General features: G+C 39.3%; 1 protein-coding gene across 1 annotated transcript in view; it reads left to right on the top strand.

Annotated features, from left to right (window-relative positions):
- KCNQ5 (potassium voltage-gated channel subfamily Q member 5) overlaps nucleotides 1-25,806 on the top strand; it is a 434,723-nt gene that overhangs the window by 310,920 nt on the left and 97,997 nt on the right. The window contains exon 3 of the mRNA XM_032484438.1: nucleotides 20,812-20,938. Coding sequence (XP_032340329.1) covers nucleotides 20,812-20,938 — 127 coding nt within the window. The remainder of the gene's footprint in view (nucleotides 1-20,811; nucleotides 20,939-25,806) is intronic.

Genomic DNA, 25,806 nt, shown 5'->3' with positions numbered 1-25,806 from the left:
TCAAAGTTTGGGATTTTCAGGAGGTGAGATCAGGAAAACCAAAGAGAAGGAGCATTAATTGCTTGGGAAAATCTCCAAGAAAAATCCAGCTGAAGTAAGAGTTTACTCTTTCTCTTGACTCAGTAATATTCAGAAATAGAGAAGCATGAAATAAAATTTCAACATAATTTAACCTCAGCCAGAGCCAGAATTCATTTTTATGTTTCTATTGGTGGCCAACAAATTTCTTTTAATTATAAGATGGAAATATCTAACAACTATGGTGACTAGACATTTTTTATAAGACTAATATTTTAAATGAACAAAAACATTATTTAAGTAGGTTCTCTTTTCAACAGACAGAAAAAAATCACCAAAGCAAACAATCACACTCAAATTCTATGAATCATGCCCCAACCCGAGGGTGCTGAGATGCTGAAAGCGCTCTGCATGCCCAGATGTCATCCACTACCGTCTTTTGCACAGCTCAGTGCTGCTTAAAAGTCTCTTCAAGTTTGTCATACTGAGTGAAGTAAGCCAGAAAGAGAAAGAAAAATACCATATGACATCACTCATATGTGGAATCTAAAAAAAAAAAAAAAAGGACACAAATGAACTTATTTACAAAACTGAAACAGACTCACAGATATAGAGAACAAACTTATGGTTACCAAGAGGGAAAGGGGAAGAGGGAAGTGATAAATTGGGAGTTCGAGATTAGCAGATACACACTACTATATATAAAAGAGAGAAACAACAAGGTCCTACTGTATAGCACAGGGAACTATATTCAATATCTGGTAATAGCCTATAATGAAAAAGAATATGAAAAGGAATATATAACTGAATCACTATGCTGTCCGCCAGAAATTAACACAACATTGTAAACCAACTATACTTCAAATTTTTTTTTAATTTTAATCCTATGGGATGCAGCAAAAGCAGTTAGTTCTAAGAAGGAATTTCGTAGTGATACAAGCCTACCTGATGAAACAAGAAGGAGTGTACCTCAACATAATAAAGGCCACGTTTGACCAACCCACAGCTTACATCATGCTCAAGAGTGAAGAGCTGAAAGCATTTCCTCGAAGATCAGGAATAAGACAAGGATGCCCACTCTCACCACTTTTATTCAACATGGCATTGGAATTCCTAGCCACAGCAATCAGAAAAGAAAAAGAAAATCATAAAGAGAAATTAAGAAAACGACCCCATTTACAATAGCATCAAAAAGAATAAAATGCCTAAGAATACTAACCAAGGAGGTAAAAGACCTGTCCTAAGTCAGTAAGACATTGAGGAAAGAAAATTCAGATGACAGAAACAAGTGCAATGATGTACTTGCTCATGGATTGGAAGAATTAATATTGTTAAAGTGACAAAACTACACAAGGCAATCTACAGATTCAGTGAAATCACTATCAAAACTACAGTAATCAAACAGTATGGTACTGGCACAAAAAACAGACGCAGAGATCAATGGAACAGGATAGAAAGTCCAGAAATAAACCCATATTTATATGGTCAATTCATCTACAAAAAAAAGGCAAGAATACACATTGGGAAGAAGAGAGTCTATTCAATAAACAGTGTTGGTGTTAGGAAAATTGGACCACTACGTGGGAAAGCATCAAATTGGACCACTGTCTCACACCACATACAAAAATAAACTCAGAGTGGATGAAAGACTTAAATGTTAGACTTAAAACCATAAAACGCTTTGAATTTGATCTTAGCAACTTTTTTGGGGGGGGGGATATAACTCCTCAGCAAGGGAAACAAAAACAAAATAAACAAATACTACATCAAACTAAAAAGCTTCTGCATAGTGAGGAAACAATCTACAAAATGAAAGGGCATCCTACTGAATTGGAGAAGATATTTGCAAATGATATATCTGATAAGAGGTTAATATCCAAAACATACAAAGAACCCATACAATTCAACATCAAAAAAGCAAACAAACATTAAATAATTACCAGAGGACCTGAGTAGACACTTTCCAAAGAAGGCACAAAGGCCAACAGGCACATGAAAATATGATCAGTATCACTAATCATGAGGGAAATGCAAATCAAAAATGACAGTGAGCTGTCACCTCACACCTGTCAGAATGACTATCATCAGAAGACAATAAGTAACAAGTGTTGGTGAGGATGTGGAGAAAGGGGCCCTTAATGCACTGTTGGTGGGAATGTAAATTGGTGTAGCCACCATGGAAGACAGTTTGAGGGGTCCTCAAAAAATTAAAAAGAGTTACCATACAATCCAGCAATCCCATTTCTGGGTATTTTTCCAAAGAAGACAAAATCACTCATTGAAAAAGATATATGTACCCCTATGTTCATTCATTGTTAACTGCAGCATTGTTTGTAATACCCAAAATAGGAAAGCAACCAAGTGTTCATTGACAGATGAGTGGGTAAATATGTGAGATAGATAGATAGACAGATAGACAGACAGACAGACAGACACACAATGGAATATTACTCAGCCATAAAGAAGAATGAAATCCTGCCATTTGTGACAACATGGATGGGTCTAGAAGGTGTTTTGCTAAGTGAAATAAGTCAGACAGAGAAAGACAAATACTGTATGATGTCACTTATATATGGAATCTAAAAAACAAGACAAACAAAAACAAACAAACATATCAAAACATAATCAGACTCATAGATACAGAGAACAAACTGGTGGTCAGAGGGGAGACAGTTAGGGGGTGAGTGAAATAGGTGAGGGAGATTAAGAGGTACAAACTTCCAGTTATAAAATAAATGTCATGGGGATATAAAGCACAGCATAGGGACTACAGTCAATAGTATTGCAGTAACTTTGTATGGTGACATGGTAATAAGGCTTACCACGGTGATCATTTTGTAATGCATAAATCTTTGAGTCACTATGTTATAACCTCAAACTAATATAATATTGTAAGCCAATTATACTTCATTTAAAATAGTAAATAAAGGTGGGGGATAGAGGTCAGTGGTAGAGCACATGCTTAGCATGTGTGAGGTCCTGGGTTCAATCCCCCGTACTGCCATTAAGTAAATAAATAAACCTAATTTCCAACCCCCTACCCAAAAAAAATTTTTTAATTTTAAATAGTAAATAAGTAAATAACTGAATGCTTAATTAAAACATTTCATGTGTTTTGAAGTTTTATTTAAATTTATCTTTCAAAGTATAAATCAAATATGTGTTTTGTATCTGCTGGTTCTTCTTGCCTTTACTACCAATAAACTTAATGTCGTCTCTCACCTCCCCGGGGCCACTCTTGGCAGCATGTCAGTTCAGGGTCGCATTGAAGGTAAGCGTGAGGAGCTGTGGGCTGGCCCCTGGCAGCGAGCAGAACAGCATCCCCTTAAAGATTCTGGTAATTGTAGGAAATTGTCTAATGAGGAGAGGATATATTTATAGCTTCAAGCTCCTGCTTGAGCAGGCATCAGGGAAAGCCTCGTTCTCATCTTGGAGTCTCACTCCTGTCCTCCTCATAGAATAGACACACATGTGGGTCCTGTCCTGGTTTTCATTCCCTGCTTCTTGGATCTTGGGTGGGTACCCATTTCCTCTCAGGGAGATCACCCATCTTTACCTTTATGGGGAGGAGACAGTGGGGCGTGCTCTTCCAGAGGCCGGTCCTGGAACACTCTCCCCGCGTCTCTCACCGTAAAAGCCAGAGTTCCTATGATGACCCTCCGCCATCCAGCCCTTGGTTCCTAGCGATCCTCTCTTCCTAATCCCATCCCCTTTTCTGCGTCCATTTCAGCCACTCTCCCTCCTGGTTCTGTATCCGCGCCTCAGGGCTTTTCACCAACTGGTGACTCTGCCCCAAAGCCTCTCCCACCAGATACCTGCTTGGCTCACTCCCTAAACTCCCAGTCTGCTCAGAAAGGTTGACTCGGCTCTACTGCTGAAGGCTGGACGCCTGCCACTCTCCCCCACCTTTACCCTCCTTTGTCACTCTCTATAGTGCTTACCTTCGAATGTTCTAAAGAACATGCTTACGTATTAGGTTTATTATCTGTCTCCATCACTGGAAGCATCGAGTAGGCAGGGATTTTTGGCTCTGCACCCACTTCTGTATCTCCAGCGTCTAGCCGGGTACCTGGCAGGTAGTAAGCAGTCAATAAACATTGAATGAAGGCACTTATTTTATTGAGTAGTTATAAAAGGGATTCCATCTGAAAAAAAGACACAAATTTTACTTACAAACCAAAAATAGACTCATGGACACAGAAAATAAACTATGGATACCAGGGAGGAATTGTGGGGGAGAGGGATAAATTAGGAGTTTGGGATTAACAGATACACATTACTGTATGTAAAACAGATAAACAACAAGGACCTACTGTAGAGCACAGGGAACAATATTCAATGTCTTGTAATGAGCTGTAATGAAAAAGAAACTGAAAATATGTATGTATGTATGTCTGTGTATAACTGAATGACTTTGCTGTATACCTGAAACCAACATTGTAATTTGACTACACTTCAATAAAAAATAAGAATTTTTTAAAAAGTGATTCCCACAAATGACACTGTTTTAACCACTGTACAGATGTTGAGTCATGTAAACCTTGATGACAACCCTATCAAGAAGGAGTTTTTATCTCCATTTTATAGAAAGGAGAAATGAGACACAGGGAGGATAATTTGAATTGTCCAAAGTGACACAGCTGGTAGGTGGCAGGACCCCTCCATGGTCCTAACCCACACTCTCCGCTAAATGAATGAGTGACACACAGTGGAATCTCCATTTTCTGCAGTGTGTCCTAAATCCCCTACTGTGACCACATTAATGATCCCGGTGTTTGACAGTGACCTGTTCAAGTCAATGTGCTGGCCCGCTTCTTCCCTGGAAGGGGAACTGGGTACCCAGGGACCAGTATCAGGTGGAGAGAGGCAAGTGGGCTATCTACCAGGGCAGGTCACAAGAGAGATATACAAAGGATCAGGACAGGACACACAAGTGCAGAGCAAGAGACTGGCAGAGACAGGGCTGTGGAAATGGGTCTCACACCCCTCGGGTCAACCAAAAACCCTTCCTTCTGATCCTCGGTCATGCTTCTCCTAAGCTGGGGGCTGCTGTCAGTGATCACAGGGACCTAGAGCTCCGTGTGGGACAGACTGACACACGTTCGCATGCTAATTTATTCAGCTAGCCATAGCTTATTGGAAGGATTGCCTCAGTGTTTGGGAAGCATTCAAGATGACTGAAAGGCAGTGATTAGAATTTGGGAGGAGGCATATTTCTTACCATTTTCCATTGAGTCAATTCTTAGAGAATCTCTGCTAGCAAACTGTTGGCAAATAAAGACTCTGCTAGGTTTTCTTTAATGAATGAGATGGTTTGGTTCTAATTATTCCGTTGTTTAAATCCAAGCAAGTACTATTAATGATCCTGAAAACAGTTTCCTCTTAAATATGTTAAACCTTCTCTCTTGTCCTCTTATTTCTGTCTTAATATGTCCAGTAAATCCCCTTTTAAAAAATGCTACAATATGGATGGACCTGGAGATCGTCATTCTAAGTGAAGTGAGGCAGAAAGAGAAAGAAACATACCATATGATATCACTCATATGTGAACTTTAAAAAAAAAAAAAAACGGGCACAAATGAACTCATCTACAAGACAGACTCACAGACATAGAAAACAAACTTTTGGTTACCATCGGGGAAAGAGGGTGGGAAGGGGTAATTGGGAGTTCAAGATTTGCAAATGCAAACTACTATATATAAAATAGATAAACAAGTTTCCACCATAGAGCACAAGGAACTATATTCAATATCTTGTAGTAACCTATCATGAAAAGAAATATATGTATGTATATGTATGACTGAAGCATTATGCTGTACACCAGCAATTGACACAACATGGTAAACTGACTATACTTCAATAAAATTAAAATAGTGTTACCGAAACTCTAGCAGAATTATCACTGATTTTGAATTAGTGGCATATAAATGGACAAGATAAACTGCATTTCTGCTCTTGAAGAAGATAAGATTCCACTGGGTCTGCATTTACTGTGCAAACAAGCAGAGTAAAACTGCAGAAGAAGTAGAACTAGGAACTATCAACAGTATAAACAACTTTTACTCTCTGATAGGAGACTAATTTTGGATATATAAAACTAGTCTTTGAAAAACTGTACCTTCAGGGGGAAGGTATAGCTCAGTGGTAAAGTGCATGCCTAGCATGCACAAGGTCCTTGGGTTCAATCCCCAGTCCTGCCATTAAATAAATAAATAAACTTAGTTACCTCCTCCTCCCACCCCCCCAAAAAAAGGTGAAATGAAAACTATACCTTCAGTGTACTCTGTATTATGAGGTATTACGTGAATTCCCTGCTTTATACAATTCTGTTCCCTGCCTCCAAGATACTGGGCTGAGACATGGGGGAGCAGCAGGTGGATTTCCCACAGCCACACCTGCAGAGAGAGCCTCCTGGGGCTTTGGCCCTGATGAGGGGCTGCTATGGGTACAGCCGCCAGTGAGGCCACCTTGATGGGACCTGACCTGACAGCATTTTCTCCCTGGAGGCTTCATGAAGTGGTCTGGAGGGTAAGCAAGGAGGAGAATGGTGAGGGTTTGCAGACAAGAAGGGGGAGAAAGAATATGAAAACAAATATATGTATGTCATGCATGACTGAGACACTGTGCTGTATACCAGAAATTGATGCATTTTAACTGACTGACTTCAATTTAAAAAAAAAGGGAGAGAGAGCTGTTTCCGTGTCAACCAAGGAAATTTCCCAGGGTCTCCGGGCTTCAACAGGAGAAGCCACGTCTATGGATTCCCTGTCCCCTGTGTCTCTGTCTAGCACCCCACACACTCCTACCCTCCACTCTGAGTCGATGTACTCTCAGCACACCTCGCTCCGGGGCTTCCTTTGTCTGGGTTCTACAAAAGGTCAACTTTACACTGCTCTATCACTTTACCGCTATTCAGGCATCCCCACTGCCTGGGAAGTTGTAAGCAAGGCATTGTGCTCCAGTGCATTCTGTTCTGAGCCAGAGCCTGACTTCAGAACAGATGATTGTTTTTGCTCAGCGCCTATGTTTTGTTAACATCCTGTAAAGTCAATGTATGGGTCCGATTTCCACAGCTCTGGTCACTAATTGTGTCCAGGGATGCTTTGTTAGTTCAAATGGTGAATCAGTCCGCTCATACAGGGTTACATTACTACCGTGGTCTGCAAATTAGGTGTCGTGTCGCCGGGTCAACCAAATGGAAGAGCAGGAGGGCAGGGCAAGGTTTCAAGCTACTGTGGCAGGTCAGTTCTGCCCACACTAAGTGATTTTCCAAGTCAGTCCAAATGATGGTGATTTACCCTGTGGATGGAGGTCGTCACCCATCAGAGGCTGTTTGGCGGGTGTGCATAAGATACTGGTGATGTGAACAGAGACGTTTGGCAGAAATAACATCCCAAATACTATTATGGGTAAATAAGAAGAATGGCTTAGGTACAACAAAAACTGTCTCTATCTGAGATAAAAAGCTAGACGTAGCAAGAGAAGGCGTTTTCTCTCCAGCAGGGAGATTTCGGAAGAACAAATTAAGATCAGAGCGTGGCTTGGTGAATGACACAACAGCGAAAATGGATTATGATAGGAACACGGGATACCCCCAAGTATTCCTTGGATTCAACTGTCATGATAGTTCACCCTTAGATCCAGTTGAGAAATATTTGCCATGTTCTATGTGCTATGCTGAAAGTTCATAAAAATGGGTGTTTTAAAACATTTGGAGATTTCCCAAGTAGTTTTCTTGTTTTTAATCCTCATCTGTTTTTCTTAAGCCAGTGAATATAGAAGACATATTCACCCTTCCATCTATTGTTTAATGGTTCAGATGAACAACAGAAAAGCTCATTAAATTAATTCCACTTTATCAATGAACAGGCCCTTCATCTTACTAAATATAAGAGTATATTTAATTTACAGCCTGTCTGGTCTTGAATGCTTTTGATGGATAACTAGGAGCAATTAGAGATGCAAATAAATATCCCAGAATCAAGACAGATTTCTTATAGAGTACTGTGTGAAGATTCACATAGCTAATAAAATTAACAGAATTAAAATAAATGATCTTACATATATTTGATTTTTCTTCATGACTTGAATGTTCAAAAGGGCAAAACTTCAACTTTTTCTTCAGTGTAAAAAGTGTTATTAATGATATATTGTTGCAATGTCATTGATTTGCATACATTGGATACATTTGCATATGTTGGAGATGGTAAACGTTTTTGTTTATCAGGGATTGCACTGACAGCTGGCATGTTCTGTTAATAGAGCCTCCTGTCGACTTTTATTCTTTGATTTTTTTTAACTTTTTTTAAGTGAAGTGTAGTTGGTTTACAATGTTATGTTAGTTTCTGCAGCACAGTGATTCAGTTATACATACATATATATACATATTCCTTTTCTTATTATTTCTCATTCTAGGTTACTACAAGGTATTGAATGTAGTTTCCTGTGCTCTACAGTAGAAACTTGTTGTTTATTTTATATATAGCAGTTGGCATCTGCAAGTCCCAAACTCCCAATTTATCTCTTCCCATCCCCTTTCTCCTCTGGTAACCATAAGTTTGTTTTTTATGTCCGTGAGTCTGTTTCTGTTTTGTATATACATTCATTTTGTATTGTTTGTAGATTTCAACCCTGAAGTTCCATGTCCTTCAAAAACCAAAACATGGGGGGTGGGGTGGATTCTGCCTGAAACATGCTCAGATAAAAGGAATAAACTGTCCCTCACTTTCTTTTTCTTTTCCCAGCCTGTCTTAAGACCTTTTCTTAACCAATGGCAAAAAAATCCTATCATTCTAGTAGGATGGGAAAAAGAGGAGAGGTCATCGAAGGCCCCCCAATAAAAACAAAATTGTTGAGTGGTGCTATAAATCACAGGCATGAAATTGGTAATTACTGTGATATCCTCTGGCTTGGATTCATCAAAACAAGCCCACAGTGATACCAAGACATCTTGAGGTGGGAAGCCATTGACTCTCTAATCACAATTAGTGTCAATGATGCTGAAGAAGAGGTTAAGAAAAAACCATCAGCCAATTAATTTACTCCAATTTCCCTCCTTCCAGCTAGCTCTTTTTCAGAATTTTGATTATAATGGGTTGATAAAGCAGTATGCTGATTAGCTCTTGCTGCACCCGGAGTTCTGAACAGAAGGAAATATCAACAAACATCCAGTGAGGGCCCCCTGAGGTAGAGGGGGTACCAGAAAGGTTGAGGAGCATCTCAAGGGACCACCCCTCATGCACTTAGCATACATCATTGTATGAGTTTTCCAGTGCATGTAGCTTACCATCCCAAACAGGTTATAAACTCCTCCAAGGGGCTAGACACATTACTCGCCTCTTTATCCTACATGGCCATGGTCTTCATTATACATTTGTAAAGTGACTCATAAAAGCAGAACACTTAAAAAATGAAGTAGATGTTGCAGAACAGTTAGTTATACTAAGAGATGCAAATACCCCAAAGGAAGGGGGAAGGGGCAGATTTTCTGGAAGGCAAGGGATCTCTCAGGATAGGAGCCATTTCTCTGGTCTGAGCAAGGGCAGCTTTCAGGGTAGAGATGTGACTCCCAAGTAAGAAAAGCCAAAGTTCTGAAAGTTCTCCAAAAGCACACCTGGTCCTGACCAGATTCTCAGCCTCTCGGTAGCGCAGAAGTCACCTGTCTTAATCAGCTCGAGCTGTTATAACAAAATAGCACAGACTGGGTGTGTTTACTTCTCCCAGTTCTGGAAGCTAGAAGTCCAAGGTCAAGGCACCAGCTGACTTGGTTCCCCAGTGAGAGCCTTCTTCCTGGCTTGCAGATGACTGCTTTCTCACTGAGCTCACATGGTAGAAAGAGAAAAGACTCTGGTGTCACTTCCTTTTCTTATAAAGGCACTAATCTCATCACTAGAGCCCACAAGACCTCATCTACACCTAGTCACCTCCCAAAGGCCACTCTCCAAACACCATCATGTTGAAGGGTTTGGGGTTTCAATGTATGAATTTTGTAGGGAAGCAAACATTCAGTCCATTACACTGTCCCAGTCACTGTCTTGTCACAGGTGTGCACGTCAAGAGAAACATCACCAAAAGGAGATGAGAGTTGCTTTATCAGTCAACTTGCCTGATGCATACCAGTTTCTTAAGGCCAGGGATGTCTGTTGATTGAAATACATCACTCATTTGTTTTAAGGAATTTTATTTAAATTTTTATAAGTATTTTAAATGTTTGTAAGTAAGAAAATCCCATTGCTCTTACATATTTTCTTCTTATAAAACTAGTACAATGGCCTCATTTTATTTCCAGTAGCAATGTTCATTTTAAATTTTAATTTTAAATTCTTTGAGGGGCAAGCTCATGTAATTCTTGAGAGAAAGAAAAACCAATAGAAGAATGAGAAATGGAAAAATTAGCCATTTGAATGAAATGAAAACTGGGTTTGATTTCCTTCCTTTTGGAGGCACTCTTGGTGCTCCCGTTTTGATACGATTCGGGACTTCTGGCTTCCATTCCAAGTTAAACTGGTTCATTTGTGATTATTTGGCAAAACCATAGCAGAATGACTGTCTTGGTTCAGTTCAAGGTGCGGCAAACTGTTCTCAATTTTTCTAGCTTGGAGTTCTTGACTCAGTGCTTTAGTTCTGGTCCCCACTATACACACACGGGGCTGCATGCAGACACACCGGTATATTAACCTTAAACCAATTAAGGTATCATTTGGTTTGCGGGTGGGAGACCAAAAGGAACTCAGTGAGTTTGCTGTCTGTTCCCCACTGCATGCACTGCCAGCCCAGGCACCTCAGCAGAGAGCACCTACAGCAGACCCCACCCCCTCCCAGGCAGGTGGAGGGTTTGCCTAAGCTGTCCTTCGCCCTGTTGTAGATACGACTTTGAGAAGATGAAACACCAACATGGAAGGGTCGCCTGGGTGGCTCCTTCTGGTATGGTGGGCATTTTAGCACTTGGCAGCAACCAGCTCATCCCTAAGTGTTTAAGGTCACTCCAGGAAGGCAGGATCCTCATCATGAAGTTCCCGCAGCAACTAGGATGCACAGGATCCCCACTAGGCCGAACCGCGGGGAAACCAGGGGTGTCCTGCTCTTCTCCCCAACCAGGGGGCACCCACTTCCTGCCTCGGGCCCATAGGCCCTCTTCCTGCGGCCCCAACACCTGATAAGAACTGTCCCTGGTCCTTCTTTGGTGACGAAGTGTGAATCAGTCATTTGGGTTGGGATATTTTCAAACTGCCCCTCTTCTGAAGAGCCTGTGGGATAAAGGAACATGGTCCTTAAAATGTGGTTAAATGAATTCTTTTTCAGAGAGAGATTTACATTTAAACAGAATGTAAATGGAAAACTTGAAAGGATTGATTATTTCTACAGAAGTTTGGGGAATCAACCAGCCAGAAAGTGGAGGACCTCAGGAGGCACTGGACTTTCCCAGGGCTCCTGAAAAGAACTCATCTACTGGTGTCTTCCCGAGCTTTCCAGCCAACAAGGCCAGCCCATGGCTTCAAAACCATCTCAACCACTGTTTGCACAGGCAGGAACACAGATGCCCCTCCACACCTTGTTCCTTCTCCCACCCTGACCCCACTCTCAATTCTGTGCCCCCTTCTCTGCACATCCCTACTCAGTGTCTACCTCATCAATTCCATCACACTCTCACCACCACCCTCAAAGTGGTGCTCGATTCTGTCCTCAACTCCAGATCGAATCAATCCATTTGGTAAAAGCATCCATTTCCTTAAATTCTCTTCCAATGCATAAATAGTTAATGAGTAAAGAGAAATGTGAAAGCCAGCTAGATTGATGATGGCATGTGATGGCTTCCAAGTATTGGTCAGTACGCAGGTGTTTAGGGTCTTTTTCGCCCTTTGAAGAGGCAAGAATCCAAAAGATGATTTACTTTTGTATGTTTATTTCCACATCCTGATTTAAGTGTAGCGCCATCCCCAGATCTTCACTTCATTTCCTTAACATGTGTTATACTGGTAGAATTTTCCAAATTACTAAGAATTATAACTGCAACCCTTCCGACTGGTGCCTTTCTTTGCAATTTACAACTCAGTTGACGTCACACATCCTCTCCCTGCGGGAAATGTTATTTTATAATATATTTTTAAAATATGTTATTTTAGGTATACACACACAAAAAAAGGAGCAAAGACAGCTAGAAATTGATTATGTTGATATTCTGAGTAAAGGCAGCCGTTCCAATGTTGTACATCTAATTAGCCACAGCTCTTCAAGATTTGGTGCAAATGTCATAGGGTTGACAATGTCGGCATTTCATCTTCACAAAAAGACTCTTTGATGGTGTACAAACAGAAAAAAATTAATAGTCACAGCAGACAGCTTGTAGATTAGACAAAGGTCACTGTGTTTTAATGAACAAATGCTGTTAATTAATGAGAAAACAATTAGAACATGAGCTGTTAGGCATTGTTGAATTTGTTAAAAAAAAAAAAATCAGCCTGGACCTAAAACCACTTGGAGTTACACAAAAACGAAATAACTGTAAGAAAAGAGAATTTAAATCTCAAACGATGCAGCAAAGTCCTATATATCAGTGAAATGGCATCACAGGTCTCTGGTGTGACATGTGAAGATTAATTAAAAAGAGGATTAATGCTAGGTTCGTATTCTCAATAGATATTCTAAACAGAATATAAAACCAGCTCTACCCCTGCCTCCTGGTTTCTTAATTTCTACATGCATTTCTTAAGTCTTTAAGAAGAATAGGAAAGGTACTCTATGTTTTACCAAAATTCTCTGAGGAAAATTGAGGAAACACTACAGATCCTTCAGGACAGGTGATTAAAATAAACAATGCCTTCCGTTCCGTGGAGACATGTCAAAGCCACGCTTCTAGGATCTTCAAAAAAGGAGTACAGACCATCGCTAATAACACCAGCTTTACATTACAACTTCCTCCATGTAGGTCAAGTACTCTATTATTCACGAATCTCTTTAGCAACCATTTGAGTAAATAAACGGCATTCTATTTCCATTAAAACCAAGTAAAGAAAATGCATTGATTTATCCTAGCAAAGGTGGAAGAAGCTGGGTCTTGGCTGGCCCTGCCCGGTTGAGAAGAACTTCATCCCAAATCTGTCATTTCCAACAAGCATAGCAGATGTTTGTATTTTAACTCGATAGAAAATAAAATCAGGAGAACCCATCCAAGGGGTCACCTAGAGAGCACCATGAAGCCAGAACACAGGTCAGATCCAGCATCTGGACTTGAAGAGAAATTCATCACTTCTTCACAGCCTACCCCAATTGGTTGGATGACAGGCAATGACTTTTTCTTTAATTGAAGTACAGTCAGTTACAATGTGTCACTCTCTGGTGTACAGCACAATGTCTCAGTCATGCATAGACATACATATATTCATTTTCATATTTTTTCCATTAAAGGTTATTACAAGATATTGAACATAGTTCCCTGTGCTGTATAAAATAAACTTTTTAAAATTTATTTTTATATATAGTGGCTAACATTTGTAAATCTCAAACTCCCAAATTTATCCCCTCCCACCCCCTTTCCACTATAACCATAAGATTGTTTACTATGTCTGTGAGTCTGTTTCTGTTTTGTAGATGAGTTCATAGTGTCTTTTTTTTTTTTTTTTGATTCCACATATGCGTGATATCATATGGTATTTTTCTTTCTCTTTCTGGCTAACTTCACTTAGAATGACAATAGGTCTATTGATGTTGCTGCAGATGGCTTTATTTTGTTATTTTTTATGGCTGTATAAATATACCACAACTTCTTTACCAGTCATCTGTCAGTTGACATTTAGGTTGATTCCATATTTTGGCTTATGTATATAGTGGTGCTATGAACATTGGGGTGCATGTGTCATTTTGCATTAGAGTTCCCTCTGGATATATACGCAGAAGTGGGATTGCTGGATCATATGGTAAGTCTATTTTTAATTTTTGAGGAGTCTCCATACTGTTTTCCGTAATGGCTGCACCAAACTACATTCCCACCAGCAGTGTAGGAGGGTTCCCTTTTCTCCACACCCTCTCCAGCATTTATCATTCATGGACTTTTGAATGATGGCCATTCTGACTGGTGTGAGGTGATACCTCATTGTAGTTTTGATTAGCATTTTTCTGATAATTAGTGATATTGAGCATTTTTTCATATGCCTATTGGCCTATTTGTATGTCTTCATTGGAGAAATGCTTGGTTAGGTCTTCTGCCCATTTTTGGATTGGGTTGTTTGTTTTTTTCTTATTAAGTTGTATAAGCTGTTTATATATTCTGGAAAATTAAGCCTTTGTCAGTCATATCATTTGCAAATATTTTCTCCTATTCCATACATTGTTATTTTGTTTTGCTTATGGATTCCTTTGCTGTGCAAAAGCTTATGAATTTAATTAGGTCCCATTTGTTTATTTTTGCTCTCATGTCCATTGCCCAGGTAGACTGCTCTAGGAGAAGGTTGCTAAGATTTATGCCAGAGAATGTTTTTGCCTATGTTTTCTTCTAGGATATTTATTGTCTTGTCTTATATTTAAGTCTCTAGCCACTTTGAGTTTATTTTTGTGTGTAAAGTGAGGGAGTGTTCTAACTTCATTGATTTACATGCTGCTATCCAGTTTTCCTAACACCACTTGCCGAAGAGACTGTCTTTTCTCCATTGTATAGTCTTGCCTCCTTTGTCAAAGATTAATTGACATAGATCTGTGGATTTATTTCTGTGCTCTCTATTCTGTTTCATTCATCCATTGTCTGTTTTTAATGCCAATACCATGCTGTTTTGATTACTGTAGCTCTGTAATATTAATGACTTTTTTAATTGAATTTTTCATGAGGTAGTTGTAGACTCACATGCAGTTGTAAGAAACACTGTGAATATGAAAATGAATAATATACACATACATGACTGGGACATTGTGCTGCACACCAGAAACTGACACAGTGTAACTGACTATACTTCAATTTAAAAAAAAGAAATACTATGAAGATATCCTATGTACATGGTTACCCAGTTTCTCCAAATGATAACATTTTGTGAAACTATAGTGTAATATCACAACCAGGGTAATAATACTGATACAATTCATGGATCTTACACAGATTTCCCCAGTATTGCATGAAGTATTTATATGTGGATGTGTGCATGTGGATGTGGGTATTTATCTCTATACAGTCTTAACACATGTAGAGGTTCATGTATCTCTCATAACAATCCAGACACGAAACAATTCCACCCTCACCCCCCTCAATCACCACACCCACATCCTCCTTCCCGCCTGCACACCCCTCCTCTCACCATCCTCAACTTCTGGCAACCACTGATCTGTTCTGCGTTTCTAAAATGTTCTCAATTCAAAAACGTTATGTAGATGGGATAAGATGGCGTGTAACTTTGGGGGATTCCTTTATTTCACTCAGCAGAATTCCCCAGAGATTCGCCCAAGTTGTTGTGTGTTACCAGTAGTTCGTTTATTTTTATTGTTGGGTCGTTTCCTGTGGGATGGATGTAACACAGCTTGTTTCACCATTCACGTGGTGAGAATATCTGGGCTGTTTTTGGTTTGGGGTCATAACGAATAACTCCAGTGTGAACATTCGTGTACAGGTTTTTGTGTAAATATCAGTTTTCATTTCTTTGGCATGAATGCCCAAGAGTAGAATTGCCTTGTCATATAGTAACTGCATGTTTGGTTTTATAAGAAACTATCTACCTGTTTTTCGGCAGGGGCTGTACCATTTCACATTCCCACCAGCAATGCGTGATAGGGAACAGTTTTTCCACATTCTCCCCAACATCTCGTGTGGGCATTATTTTTCATTTGAGCCATTCTGTTTGGTGCCTACTGTGATCTCATTGTGATTGTAATTTGCACTTCCCATATGGCCAATGTTGTTATTTTTCCACATTTGCCATACATTGTCTTCATCAGTGAAATGTCTGTTCACATTTTTTGCTCATTTTCTAGTTGAGTTGTTTTTTACTGTTGAGTATTCAGTTTTTGTATATTCCAGAGACGTATCCTTTGTCAGATATGTGGTTTGCAAATATTTCCTCTCTGTCTATAGTTCAGCTTTTCATCCTCTCTATTTTTGATGAAGACAAATTTATCAATTTTTCCTTTCATTACTTATGCTTTTGGTGTCAAGTCTAAGAAATTGTTGTTTAGCCAAAATATCTATATTTTTCTCCTATGATATTTACTATAAGTTTTAAAGTTTTTACATTTAAGCCCATGATCCATTTTTAATTGATTGTGTAAGGTGTGAGATATAGAGGTTCATTTTAGTGCTTGTGGGGGTCCAATTGCCCAGCATTGTTTATTAAAAAGGTGATTTCTTCTTCCATTGAATTGCTTTGTACTTTTATCAAAAAATCAATTGAGCACATTTGAGTATATTTCTAAGTTCTAGATCATGTTCCATTGTTCTCTGTGTGTCTGTCACACAGAGTTTTGATTATTAGAGCTGTACAGGAGGCCTTAATATCAGATAAAATCATTCCTCTCACTTAACTTTCTTTTTTTCAGGATTTTTTAAGCTACTGTAGGGCCTGTCCCTCTCCACATAAATTTTAGAATAAGTTTCTTTATGTCTATGAAAATAACTTGCTGAGATTTTTATAGGAATTATATTAAACCTACAAACCAATTTAGGAAGAGTTTATATCTTTTAATGTTGTCTTCCAATTCCTGAACATGGTATTTCTATTTATTTAGATCTCTGATTTCTCTTATCAACATTTTGTATAATTTTCAGCACACATATCCTGTACAGGTTTTGTTAAGTTCATAGCTAAACATTTTATGTACTTTGGAATTGATATAAATAATATTGTGATGTGACAACGAATATATGTATGTTCATGTATAACTGAAAAATTGTGCTCTACACTGGAATTTGGCACATTGTAAAATGACTATAACTTAATGAAAAAATGTTTAAAAAAATATTGTGCTTTTAATTTTGGTTTTCACATTCTGATTGTTAGTATGCAGAAATGTGATTGATTTTTTTTTGCTAAGTTCTTTTATAACACCCTTATTGTGTAGGTACAGTAAACTATGCATATTTCAGATACACAATTTGATAAATTTTGATAGCTGTATACACCATGAGACCAGCAGCACAATCAAGATAGCTAACAAGAAATGTGATTGATTTTTGTAAGTTGATCTTGTATCTTACAACCTACTGAACTCATTTATCAGTTCTAAGAGGTTTTTTTGGCATATTCCTTGCAATTTTCTCTGTAGACAATCATGTCATCTACAAATATAGATTGTTTATATCTGCCTTGCCGATTTGTGTGCCATTCATTTCTTTTACTTGCCTTTCTGCAGTGACTATACTATCCAACTATGTTACATAAAAGTGGTGAGACTAACATCTTTTCTTGTCATTGATTTTAGGGGAAAGCATTTGTCTTTCATCATTAAGCATGACATTAACTGTAGGGTTTTGGAGATGCTACTTATCAAATTGAGATAAGTCAACCTCTATTCCTAACTTGCTGAGAATTTTTATCATGAATGGGAAAACGAGATATCCAAGTGCAGAAGAAAGAAATTGGACCCTTACCTCACACCATGTACAAAAATCAACTCACAATGTGTATGTATGACTGAAACAGTATGCTGTACACCAGAAACTGACTATACTTTAATTTAAAAAAAAATAACTCAAAATGGATGAAAGACTTAAATGCAAGGCAAGAAATTATAAAACTATTAGAAGAAAACACAGAGAAAGAGCTTCTTGACATTGGTCTGGGCAATGATTTTTTTTTGGTGTGACTACAAAGGCAAAAAGAGGTGAGACTGCATGTAACTAAAATTCTTCTGTACAGCCAAGGAAGCCATCAACGGAGTGAAGTCACAACCTCTGGGATAGAAGAAAACATTTGCACACCAGACATCTGATAAGAAGTTAATATCTAAATATCTAAAGAACTTCCATAACTCAATAACAAAAAGTAAAATGAAAAAAAAAAAAAACAAAACAAACTTGATTTAAAAATGGGCAAAGACCCGAACTGACATTTCTTAAAAGAAGACATACAGATGATCAACAGGTGTATAAAAAGGTGCTCAGCATCACTAATCATCAGGGAAATGTACAATGCGATATCACCTCACACCTGTTAGAATGGCTACTACCAAGTAGACAAAAGATAATAAGTACTGGGGAGGGTGTGGAGAAAAGGGAGCCCTCCTACACTGTTGGCAGGAATGTAAATTGATGCAGCCACTAGGAAAAACAGTATGGAGATTCCTTACAGAGATATCTGCACTCCCATGTCCATTGCATCATTATTTACAATAGCCAAGATATAGAGACAACCCAAGTGTCCATCAATGGATAAATGAATAAATAAAATGTGATTGATATATCTATATATGCATATACACACAATGGAATATTATTCAGCCTTAAAAAAGAGAAATACTGCCATTTGCAATAACATGGTTGAACTTGGAGGACATTATGCTAAGTGAAATATGAAATAAGTCAGACACAGAAAGACAAATCCTTCTCCAAGGCAGAAATTCCTGTCTCATAGTGAAATCCAATTACAATGTCCTCTTGCTTTATTTGGAAATAAAGGATTTTTCCTAACATTTAAAAAAAAATCAGCAAGCACTAGTCCTGAACAAGGGGACTTGAGTAAAGAATTTCTAGATGTAAAGTATCCTGTCTCAGGATACAACGTAGAATCAGTGTAGTGAGGACCTACTTTACTTCGGAATAATGGCTGTACCTCTAATGGTATCAGCTGCCTCCATGAAAAAGAAAAATTGTTGAATAGTACTGCCTGGTTGCTCAGGCCACGGGTGGGATTTTCTTGGCTTCTTTTATGATACGACCTTTCACCAGTGAATTGCCAAACTTCTTGGCACAAGTAGGAGGCAGGGGCAGGGATGAAAAAGTGGACCTGCCATTAAACCTGGGTTGGACCTCTGCATGTTTTTTATGTGGGAAAGATGTGCTGGGTTAAAAAGAAGCCTGGCCTTTCCCCAGGGTTCACAACCAACTCTTCCTAAGGTGGCATTGTAACCACCTTCACAAATTAATAAACCCAACTTCCTAGAGATATACTCAATACTAAAAGCCAAAACAAAACCTCATATCATCAATGAGTATATGTTGACCATGGTTATGGTCATCTGTGCACAGAGTCATCTTTGGAGATTTAGCCCACAGGTCACTGGAACTAAGCAATGATGATATTGGAGATTAATTTCCCGTCATGAGAAAAATCTGTGGATTACTTAGTGCAAAATTACAGAAGTCTAGAATGACATAGCTCTACTAGGCATTTTGAAAGTGCAACACATCTTCACATGCGCTAACTGAAGAAACAGGCATTTACCCGCAACTTGCAACAAAAATGCTATTTTTCTAATTTTGGTAATTGTTTTTATCTTGGGGCACAGGGTGGGAAAATGGGGGGGTGGATTAGGGCCTTTACTTTCTATGTTCTACATTTCTATGATGTTTGAACGTTCTAATAAAGACTATGTAGTGTCTTTACAATTAAGCAATTATAACAAGAATCAATAAATATTGTTCTACATTATAAATGCTGAGTCAACCCTTGTTTAAAGACAATAGAAGGAAATATTTTTGTAAGGAAAACAGATTTTGATAAAATCAGTGCCTGTCCCTATTAAAGGACCACAAGGTGCCTGTGACAAGCTTGCTTGGGAGATGCTTTTTTCTAGCAAATTCCATCTGCTTTCTCCTTCTGTGACCCACTGTCTAATGAGCTACTTTAGTTGGCCTTTCCCAGGGTTCGCTCACAGCTCTTCCTAAGTAATCTCAAAGTCGTTTTGCTGGAGCAAGTGGTATTTTCAAGGCAGTTTTCACCAAAGGGCAGCATAGTAATTAACAAGCTTCAGGTCCAGAGGAGTCAGTCTCATTTCTGGCAAAGGATTTATGTGCCATACGAGATAACACAGTCAAACCTGGGTGTCTTAGAAGATTTTGTCATCATAACAGAAGAACTTGGCACACTCCTAAATAGTTACTTCTCTTTCTCTGAGAACAACCCTCAAGGGCTCCGGGATCTCCTTGCAGCAAAATGAAGGACTGTTTCCTGTAAAACTGTAAAGCTGGGTTTTCAGGGTGCACTTTCATTTCATATATTTCATTTGTAGCTAAAGTCAGTTACACTCTACAGTCAGCCCTCCTTATCTGGGGGTCCCATATCCACAGATTCAACCAACTGTGGATGGAAAATATTAAGAAAAAAAATTCCAGAAAGTTCCAACAAGCAAAACTTGAACCATGTGTGGGCAACTACTTACATTACATTGTATTAACAACTTTTGACATAGCATTACATTGTATCAGGTATTAGAAGTGACCTAGAGAAGACAAACTATATGGAAGGATGTTAGAGGTTGTATGCAAATACTACACCATTTTATATAAGGGACTTGAGCAACCATGGATTTTGATGTCCCCCGGGGACCTGGAACCAATTTGTTGAGGATACTGAGGGACACCTATATATTCCAGATCAGGTGGATCTGTAATTCAATCTGCACATTTAGTATTAAAACTGACTCCTAAATTTGCCCAGTGTTAGCGACAGGAAAATGGATGGCATTGCATGCTGGGAAATACAGAGTGGGATTCACGTGTTCTCCAGGGCTAGAGCAATTTGGAGAAGAGGAGATGTTAAATTTGGACATTAACATCTAGGTGTTTTAGATGAAGGGTCCGAATGTCCAGAAATGTACACAGAGCTTCCTGCTGTGGCTTGCTCCATGACACCTCTCTCTGACATGTCTCATTTGATATTTTAGGAGTTCGTGATGATTGTTGTCTTTGGTTTGGAGTTCATCATTCGCATTTGGTCTGCGGGCTGCTGCTGCCGGTACAGAGGATGGCAAGGAAGACTGAGATTTGCCCGAAAACCCTTCTGTGTTATAGGTGAGTGTCAAAGTCCAAAGTTGGATTTATGACGCACATCCTTTTTCCCTTCCGTCTCCTGTATCACCGCATTTAATGAATATCCAAAGCTATTGAGGGCTTATTCACCAGGCACCCTTGTGTCTTGAAAGTAATGACTCATTTACTCTTCATCACAACACTGAGAGGTAGGTATTTTTATTATCCCTGTTTTACAGATGAAGAAACTGGGGCAGAGAGAAGGGAAGTAAGTTACTAAAAGTCACTTGGGCAGTAAGTGGTGGAGCTGGGATTGGAGCCAGACAGTCTCACTCTAGAACACCCACTTGTGTCAAATTAAGTTGTACTGAAATATGTGGTTCTTGAGTGTTGCCCTGAATTTGGGAAGCAAATTCACTAAGTATAAAACCCCTTCCTGCTCTACAGTATAAGCAATATTCTTTTATGGTCTGGATCAGGTGAATGTATAGCAGTGGATTAATCCTTGTAAAGCGTGTCAATTAGCATGCTCCAAGAATAAATACAAAGGGAGAGGGTATAGCTCAGCGGTAAAGCACATGGTTAGCATTCACAAGGTTCTAGGTTCAATCCCCAGTACCTCCATTAAAAATTAATCAATTAATTAAAGAATGGTTCAGCTTTTTTAAAACAAAAGAGCAAAAAAAAATGTTTAAAAAATAGAATAACTACGAGTCTGGTTTACTTTACGCACTAGTAATGTTAGACCTGACAAAGTATTTTACCCTCTGAAATTTGAGTTTCCCACCCTACTGTCCCCTGATAAATGTCACATCTCTGCAGCTCCCTCGATGCTGTGGTTTCAGAGAGATTCCATTCTTCTGGGTACAAACTTGAAATTATAACAATACTGCCTGAATTAAGATCTGGCATCTCCCAGTATTATATTTAAAAGTATATCATGGGGGTTGGGGGTACAGCTCAGTGGTAGAGCACATGCTTAGCATGCACAAGGTCCTGGGTTCAATCCCAGTACTTCCATTAAAAAGAAAAAAAACAAAAAAGAAAGAAAGAAAAAACAAATAAATAAAAAATATAAAATTGAAAACCCTAGTCAATTACATCTGGTTTTTTTTAATTAATCAACTTAATTTTTTTTAAGTAAGTTGCCTACATCATGGCCCTCCGTCCCTAAATATTTTAATGTGGATTTCCTAGAATAAGGATATTCTTTTATACAATCTTCCATAAACTGGACATTAATACGATACTTCATCTCATCTCCTGCTTGTATTCTGGTTTTGCCAGTTGACCCAATAATGTCCTATACAGCACTGCTTCCCCTCCAGTGCAGGGTCCAGTCTGGGATTACCTACTGCATTTAGTCATCACTGCTCTTCAGTCTCCTTTCATCCAGAACATTTCCTCAGCCTTTCCTTCTCTTTTATGACGTCGACATTTTTGAAGAATTTGGCCTATTTTTAAAAAATAGAATGTTAGTCCTTTGGGGGAAAAAAAAAGAAAACCCTATGTACAAAAAAGCTCATCGTTTTTGTCACTGCTGTTATTTGCCGGCTACATTTGGAATCCTTGCTCTTTTTTCCTTCCCCCTTCTTTGGCAGCCATTCAAATCCAAAGGCTGAAAGTCCTCGGTGAGGCTTCCTTATTTTAGCTATTTCCAATCTGAGAAATTGGGGACTTTATTTACAAGCTAGTTCAGACTAGCTTCTTCTTCAACAGCAAGTTTCCCATTTGGTTTCAGAGTCAGGAATTGTTTGGTTTTTTTTAATTTTTATATTATTTATTTGGGAGCAGTACTAATTAAGTTTATTTATTTATTCATTCATTTATTTAATGGCAGTCCCAGAGGCTGAACCCAAGACCTTATGCATGCTAAGCACATGCTCTCCCAATGAGCTATATCCTCCCCGCCCCAGGAACTGTTGAGTAATCTTTTGTTTCCTCCTTTGCTCCCTCCAATTCCTTAAGGAAGAATTGGAGCTATCCCATCCCCAGACACTGCTAAGAAGACTCCTTTGCTCCAGCTTTTATTCAGTGCTGTGTGAGTGGAGCAGTGTCCTGGGTGTGGGGAGGCAGGTGGGCACCTCACACTCTCTCTGGCACTCAGGTGATTTCATAGGATGCACATTTCAAAAGAGTCACCGTCCGTTCAACCAAACATCATGGAAATTTGACTGTGTATGAGGTCCTGGAATTACAACAGTGAATATGATAAAATTCAAAGTTAAATCAATCTTAAGATACCTTGTCTGGCCTTCACTAAGCAACCTATTCGTCCAGCTGTCTCTCATCTGCTAGACTAGGGCTTTACTTCTTTTTGGAAGCCGTTATACTAAGATGTGGAGGAAAGCGGGTAGAAACTCCTGGCCTCCCTGCAGGTCCATTCAGCCCCAAAGCACCTCCAGGGAAGGCACTTCATTTTTCTCTCTGGAGATTTTTTTTCACTTTTTGAATTCTCTGCTCAAGCAACACCGTGAAGCACCATAACCTGATGTGAAATTACTGCCCAACAGGTACTTCCTGTCCGATAAGGGGCCAGAACAGAACAATGCACAAGGCAGATGGTTTGGCCAAGATTCACTCAGCTTCTCCAAACTACGGTCGTTTCACAGATGACAGCAGGAATGTTCCATCCCAGACTTTAAAACCAATTAAAAATTGGGTTTAGTCCAATGCCAGAGGCAATGCCAATGTATTTCTGGCCTCTGAGCTAAAACGCGGGATCTTTCCCAGTTACCTGCTGCCTTTCGATAGCTGTTTGCAGCCGTGGGTACATAAGCACATCTCAGTCCTTTCGTCGTTCTTTTCCTGTCTCAGAGCCTCACGGGTCTTGGTATAACATGTGGTTCTACAGTCAATGTTATGTCATCTGTAACTCAGCCACCTTTGGACCTATCCATGGTGACCTTACAAATTTAGTCTGATGTGGTTTAACTCTCAATGAAGTTTACTTAATTCTCCAGGCCTTTTCTTCATTTCAATACATTACCTCTAGTAAATCAATTGCTTTGGAAGAAAATTTCATGGATCAGCATGTAATGAATCCCCATTAGAACAGAAATAAGATTTGTAGGTACATTTAGAATAACTACACATTTTTCAGTCTTTTATTTAATGGACAAGTAACAGTCTGATTCATGGTCCAACTGAGTTGTCCAAGTGAAACATGTTCAAATGTGGCTTTTTGGTATGAGGTCAGTAAAACATAATCTTCACAGAGGAACCAAATGTCACCTGTTTGAAGGCAGCAGGCTGTTACCGATTACTTTCGAGGAACCTTCTAGGCCTGCTTAAGAGGGCCATAGAAGTGATGGGTGTCCCAGATCAAGTGACAGAGTACAGTGTAAGGTGAACCTTGTAGTTTCCTTGTTCAACCTAATTCACTGCACAAAATGGCAAAGGAAAAAGTATCTCTCTCATCTGTCCGTGACAACTATTCTGAATTTGGAAATGTGGCTAAGATCTTTCAAGATTTCATGTGTTTGTAAGATTTGATCACTCTGAACATGCCAAGTACACACCCAAATATTTTTAGAAGATTTGAACCTTCAAGAAACTGTCAACAGAAATAAAATGCACATCCTAAAAGTTGAGAGTTGTATTTTATTCAGCGGACCTTCTGAGGACTCAGCCTGGGACACAGGTTTTCAGATCATTCGAAGAGACCGTTCCAAAGTGACAAAGTAGAAGCCAGGATATATAGGAGTTTGGGCAACAAAGACCAGGTAGTCGAACATCAAAAGATTACTGTCAATTAAAGAAAACCAGACATGTCAAGTTAAGGAATTTAGTGCTGTTTTGTGTTTGGGAAGGTCCAAAGGTCTGGGCTTATTGAAATCACTCCTTTGATATGCATCCAGCTCCCTAGGGCCAGTGTCCTGTTCTTTCCCAGCCTGAGCCCCTCAGGGGGCACCACTGGGGGTGTCTGCAGCGGCCAGGCTGCCTGCTTGTCTGCACCCTGAGTTCCCTCCCCTCACTGTCAGGGGCGGCAATAGTGGCTGACGACTTGATGGCCGCAGCATCCTCTGTTTCCTGACATGGCTGACGATAGTTTTCATACACAAAAGGATACAGAAAAGTTCGTGGGAGGCTGGCTGTGCCTGCCGTGTGGGAAATGCTTTCTGTAATCCCCACAGTGTTGTTCTTTCCAACTGGAAACAAACAGAAGCTACTACATTGTCAGCCAGTGAGCCTTGTGTAGTGTTGGACCCTGTAAACCAACAGATAACATTTGGACACAAGTCAATAGAAGTCCCATAGGCTAATTCCCAGAAACTTTAGAACTTCTCCTCCTGAACGGCTACCCTCTCCTCCTTTGCACTCTAGCCAGAACCAGAGCATCGCAAAGTATTGTTGATTTAAGAAATCATAAAATCATTATATGCTTGTGTTTGAAAAATATACTTTGAACAACTGTTACCCAAGGGGAGAAAAATATCTGTTCAGTTTTTTTTAATTAGGTGCTTTCTTTCATGACCATATTGATTTATCTCTCCTTGATTTGGGGAGCTTTTCTTGAATTACAGAATTCTCCCTTGTACCTATGTGTTCGATATCCATCTCTCCGCTGAGACTTTGTTGAGATAACGTTTCTACAGCCCTGGGCAGTAGTCACTGTGCTGCGATTAGGAGAATCAGGCATATTTAGGGGTGGCTGTGCGGACTTCCCCTTCATTTACCTGGATGGCCCTCTTTCTGATTTCTCTACATTTAAACACAAATCACTCACTCAGTGAGCCCCAGTATGGAAAATCCGTGAAATAACCTCAGAGACTGACTTTGCAGTCACTCCTTTTTCTAGCTTTCATTAATGACCTACGTGAAAACTGCAGATAGTACCCAAGCCTGGTACTTAGATCATGATAATGAGCTTGATGTGTCAGGGAGCCAGCAAATCGCTCCTCACAGTG

The sequence above is a fragment of the Camelus ferus genome, chromosome 8 (assembly GCF_009834535.1).
Source record: "Camelus ferus isolate YT-003-E chromosome 8, BCGSAC_Cfer_1.0, whole genome shotgun sequence".
NCBI classification, from domain to species: domain Eukaryota; kingdom Metazoa; phylum Chordata; class Mammalia; order Artiodactyla; family Camelidae; genus Camelus; species Camelus ferus.
Note: the sequence above shows the minus strand (reverse complement) of the source record. Positions and strands in the feature narration are given on the sequence as shown.